Source organism: Medicago sativa, chromosome 3, assembly GCF_051527215.1.
Source record: "Medicago sativa cultivar Bolivia chromosome 3, Bolivia_mono, whole genome shotgun sequence".
Classification (NCBI taxonomy): domain Eukaryota; kingdom Viridiplantae; phylum Streptophyta; class Magnoliopsida; order Fabales; family Fabaceae; genus Medicago; species Medicago sativa.
In genome coordinates, this window is record NC_140751.1 from 32,435,529 (window position 1) to 32,440,989 (window position 5,461).

Genomic DNA, 5,461 nt, shown 5'->3' on the forward strand with positions numbered 1-5,461 from the left:
CACCAACAAGTGGTAGTTAAGGTGCTTGCAAGCAATTTTTAGGAGTCTAAAAAGTAACTTCATTTCATCTTCACATGAAGGAAACATGATATGAGTTCCTTTGTTATTTCAACAAGAAATTAGTTTCATGAAAGCAAAAATAGAACTATCATTAAATTGTCTCAATTTGTTGTCTTATTTTAGAGAGTGGCCGGTGTTTATATGATTAAAGGTCTTAAGAGAGTGCGGGTGTTCGATTTCAATCAAAAAACCATCAAATTTAATAGTTCAGTTTAGTTTGAACGACTCCTTTAAAAAAATATGACTTGATTTGATTCAACTAAATTTGGTCATGAAAAAAAATCTTATTTAGCCGTTTTCACAAAAAAGATATATGAAAACATAAAATATTATTTAGTTTTGTCCTGTTTTCAATTATTTTATGTTGTTTACGATTTTGATTTGGATTCGATTATATGAAACCCCTATATGTTATGTCTTGTTGATGTATTAGTTTCTTGTGTTTCACACTCTTACAATATGAATCTATTGAACAAAAACACAAGAACTTATGTATGACTCATTATCATTACAACCCTAAGACCATAACAAAAAATAAACTACAACTGATCAAGACAACAAAAAGGCAAAGAGCTATACTTTTTTTTTTTAGACACAGAAACAACCCAAATAGGAATATATCGTGATAAAACAGACCAAGCAGACCAGCCCTAATCTATTCTAACACAAAATCACTAGTCACAGGCGCAACCTAGCGAACCCGCATACGAACTCAAAGCCATATTACAAAGGCAAAGCGCTATACTTGTTTCCATTACAATAGAAATTTAATGGCAAGATCGCAATTGAAGCATTATGCAAGACAAATATGTAAAATTAATCATCTGAAGGAGATGGAGCAAACTCTGGTGATGGTGAAGGAGTTTCTGCTTGATCAACACGTTTAAACCCAAACTTCTTGATGAGTTCAGTGGCAATTAGTTCATTGGCTTTGTCTGATGGATGATACTCATCCCAAAATACGTACTTGCTTCTATCTTTGCATAATGTTGATGCTGGTATACATGTAAGAGCTGGTCTAATCCTCCCAAATGAGCAACATGGTGAGTCTGCATTTTGGAATCCTACATTGAAAATATTATGACAATGGAAATCATTTTCACGGGACAAGCTAACATTTTCATACCATCGAGGTCTAGCGCATGTGGTTGGTACACAGTGTCTATGTGTAAATTCGATAGTGTCGAATTAGATTTCTACTGATAGAAAAAAAAAAAGCTAACATTTTCTTTTTCATCCATTTTAAGTGTTTACGGATTCACAATAGAGATTATCATAGTTTAATTTTTTTTGTTAACAGATGTGATTTTACTAAAAAAAAACGTATCTTTTGTTTTTTTCCTTCTGATATTGTGAGAAAAAATTGAAATTTATTTTATCCCAAAAAATTGCATACAAATTGTAAAAAAATAATTATTCCAAATTTTACTTTCTTTATTTTTTTTAACTTAAATTTGTTTTTAGAGTGGAAAAATTCAAGCATAAATTATTTAGGCTAAAGTGCACTTTTTCCCCCTTAACTTTCAAAAAGTTGCGATTTTGGCCCCCTAAGTATGAAAACAACAATTTTGGCCCCCCATGTTTAGGGAAATATGCTCTTTTAACCCCCTAACATAAGGGAAATATGTCTTTTGACCCCTTATCTTTTCAAAATGTTGCGATTATGGCCCCTTTTTTGGGACACATGTCGCCTTCTCAGCAATTTTGGGACGAAGGGGACCAAAATTGTAATTTTTTTTACAGGGGGCCAAAATCGTAACTTTTTGAAAGTTAAGGGGGAAAAGTGCACTTTAGCCAATTATTTAACTTCAAACTCACTAGAACAAAAACAATTTTACAACTTGTTCATAAAAAACATACAAAGTGTTCTGGAAATTCTAAATATTTGAAATTATTTTCATTTGACTCTGTTTTATATATAAACCTCTGAAAACAAAAACGAAATAAATTAACATTTTATTTATTAAAAATAATTAAGAGATAAAAAAATATAGTGAAGTAATATTCTACTTACCATACTTGCTGGGGTTGCTAATTACATCATTAACCACATCATAAGCATCTCCAAATCTGTAGCTTGCATTGGGAAGTTGCTTCCCCAAATCATTTACTACCTTACTTGAAGCTTTGTTAAAGCTAAGAGCTAACTTGTTTGTTTTTTCTTGACAATTCCCAGATGTACTTAGCACTCTTTGAAGGGGAATGCAGCCCATTGGGCCCAGCCCAAAGACCATCAGTTGCCTTGCCCCTAGGCTATGCAGTACCTAAACATTTTTAAAGCATGATTAAAAAAGATTTTAATCACCCTAAATAAGACTATTTCTTCCTTAAAAAAAAAAAAAAAAAGACTATTTCTTTTTCCATTCAACATTTTTTATAGGCTCTTATTGATTCAGAGTTTAAAATCCGGACATGTAAAAAATCTGCAAAAGCTTCCTTTTTACATGACTGAATTTGAAAATCCTAACAAATAAAGGGCTTTTGACTCTGAGAAATATGCGGGGTGGAAAAAGAAATTCAAATTAAATGAACCGGATTTAAATTCTCAACAGTAAAACTTTTATTTTATAATATTGAGCAACATAGTTTAAATCTCTTTAAAACTGGAGTCTTGCTAATTTAAAGAACATATGTTGAAAAATCCAAAATTAGCAATTTTACATTGATAAAAATAATGTTTTTTTTTAGCAAGATAGAAATAATATTTTAACTTTTAAGAAGTTAAATATAATATTTTTCTAATGAATATATCTTATTGAGTTGTCTTTAAACAATGATAAAATAGTAGTTAGTGTGACTTTAATTAATAGTAATTTCTCTCTTCACCTCCTTCACAACAAATTAATAATTTCCAATATTTTTTATAGAGAAAAGTATGAGATATAATTTGATCTTTATTAAACAGTCAAGATTCGATTGTATATTTTTTCTTACTGCAAGATCAAAAACCCAAATGAAACACAAAGAAATGATTGTGCTTGATTAGATTAAATAAATATTAACCTTTAGTTGTTCTTGAAGTGTTCCTACTAAGTAATCGATGAAGGTTTCATCATTGTATGTCCATGAATCACTATAAAGAGGCATCAAATAATTGTTGATGAAGTCATTGCTACCTAAAGCAACAACATAACGTGCTTCCTCAAAAAACTTCTCTGCTTCAACTTTTCCAATTTTGCTTCTAATTAGTTCTTGTGTCCCTTGAAACAGCTCAATTTGTTTGTAGAGAGAAAATCTTTGAATCTGCAAGAGGTATGATTTTTCATTCAAATAAATAAAAATGTCAAATAACATAAAATTAAGAGTAATGATATTCAGACTCTTATTTTTACTTACATATACGACACCTCTTTAATCACGTTCAAAAAATATGGTTAATTCAGTTGTGTGGTTGATTAATTTAATTTATGGTCAAAATTGTGGTTAATTCAACTACATGATTGACGATAATTTCACCTTCTTCAACTTTTTTTAAATTAATAATCTACTCAACTAAATTAACCATAATTTTGAATACGACCAGATATACCATATGTAGGGAAAATTTAGTGTGTCCATGAAACATTTTTTTGTAAAATTAGTTCTTGATCTTACAAAATAACTGCCAGTTTCATTCAATATGCCACCACCTCCAGAAGCATAGTTTACTCCATTTTCCAATATAGCATCTTCACTTAAAGATGGGTCCAGAAATGCTGGAGGCCTAGGAAGCCCCATATTGTCACCTAAACATGTAAATAATATGAGTATGATAATAGCATGAGGTAGCAATAAGTATACTCAACATAACATTACAATATATTAGTTTTACTTGATTGTAGAAAAAAACTGTATAAGCATCAAATTTTATTTCATTTTGGTAGAAAACCACATAATTAGGAACTTTAACACCCCAATGACTCTAAATAGTATCTTCAAAAGCTTCGATCCTTTGAACTAACTATAAGACTAATCTCTGCAAAAGTGCTTAGTTCGCACCTTAAAACTCATCTCTCCTAGATGAGAATGTGTTATGCGGACATCTAATTTTGATTCTTCTGCAAAAGTTCGGTGCTACTTGACCAAGTGAGCCAAACTCATTGGTTAAATATCAAATTTAAAATAAAAGTCATATTTTATTTCTAAATAAATTATTAACTCTAATTTCAAATGATGTGTTTATATATTTGCTAAACAAAATTAAAAAAATCTTTGGCAACGATCACAAATTTCTTGTATGCTATAACTAGCCACAAATTAATTATGTGCAAACATGTTAATAAGTAAAAAAATGTACCTATAATATCAGCAACTGTACGACCATTAGAGAATCTCCCATTAGGAAGTCCATTTCCTATATCAATACCATACCAAGGCAAACTTGCCTGAGCAAGACTTTTAGATAAGTACTTATTGTTTCCAACATCAGATAAAGAATCACCAAAAATGAACTGCACCATCTTGCAATCACATCCTTCAAATATGCTAACTGCTAAAATAACAATTACAAGATAAAATTTCATGTTTGTTAGTGTAGAACAATTGATGATATCTCTTCAAAGCAAAAGGTTCTAATAAGAATATAAGTACTTGGTTTGTTAAGAATTTTTGTTAAATATGGAATGGTTTGATATTGTTTGGCAGAGCAATAGAGAGAAAAATATGTATAATGTGGAAAAGAGAGAGAGTGAAGTAGATTGTTTGATGAACCAACTATTACTGATTCAAACCTACTGCAACTACCCGTATATACTTTCTGTTGTGAGATGAAGTCATCATTTTTATTACATATTTATCCTTCTCTTTTTCCAAATTCATGATTTTGACTCTACTTTTTATTTTTCACAAATTGGGTCCAATATGCTTTGTAAATTTGGTTCTCACATTCTTTTTGATTGTAGTTATCAATGTTGATCTTTGGTTATCAAAGTTTAGGAAACTTATTTGGTTTCAAAAAATTGTCTTGTGGGGACCAAAAGTTCTCAATCTTTAAATCTTTTGAAATCTCGCTCTCAAAAGTTAGCTTAGTATATGTTTGGTATCACGATGGGTGTACCAGAATCACGACGACTCACAGTGATTTTGTAGGAGCTACAAATTGTAGCTTTTGAAAAATCACGGTGGATCGTTGTGATTCTGGCACATCCACCTTGATACCAAACATGTACTTAGATGATAAAGGCTCTTGAACACGTATACATTGCACAACTCAAGAGTCTTAATAATGAAAAAAGAAAATTAAATTAAATACTTACTAGCAGTATCTGCACTCTCTCAATTGAAAATTTCATTGCACCCCTCACTAGCGGGAGCATGTTCTCTCCTCTGACTGGAGAGTCCAGTAAGATCTAAGCCATTTATTTTTCACTACTCCATGTGAAGCCCTCAATATTGAAGTAATTAAATGGTATTGATGTCCACT

The 5,461-nt window shown here is 30.8% G+C and overlaps 1 protein-coding gene across 1 annotated transcript; it reads right to left on the reverse strand.

The window, feature by feature from the left end:
- Nucleotides 1-527: 527 nt before the first annotated feature.
- On the reverse strand, nt 528-4,627 carry LOC146937203 (GDSL esterase/lipase At1g74460-like). The gene is made up of 5 exons (XM_085751622.1): nt 4,337-4,627; nt 3,655-3,785; nt 3,064-3,303; nt 2,075-2,324; nt 528-1,124 (listed from the first exon to the last, which is right to left on the reverse strand). Exons 1-5 carry the CDS (start codon nt 4,560-4,562, stop codon nt 877-879), a joined length of 1,095 nt encoding a protein of 364 aa, XP_085607748.1. The 5' UTR covers nt 4,563-4,627; the 3' UTR covers nt 528-876.
- Between the last annotated feature and the right edge of the window lie 834 nt (nt 4,628-5,461).

Bases quoted from the DNA above. Each gene is read 5' to 3' on its own strand.
- LOC146937203 (XM_085751622.1), bottom strand. From the start codon at position 4,562: ATGAAATTTTATCTTGTAATTGTTATTTTAGCAGTTAGCATATTTGAA. The intron at 3,786-4,336 runs GTACATTTTTTT...TTACATGTTTAG, and splicing joins TACAGTTGCTGATATTATAG to GTGACAATATGGGGCTTCCT. The intron at 3,304-3,654 runs GTAAGATCAAGA...TACCTCTTGCAG, and splicing joins ATGAAACTGGCAGTTATTTT to ATTCAAAGATTTTCTCTCTA.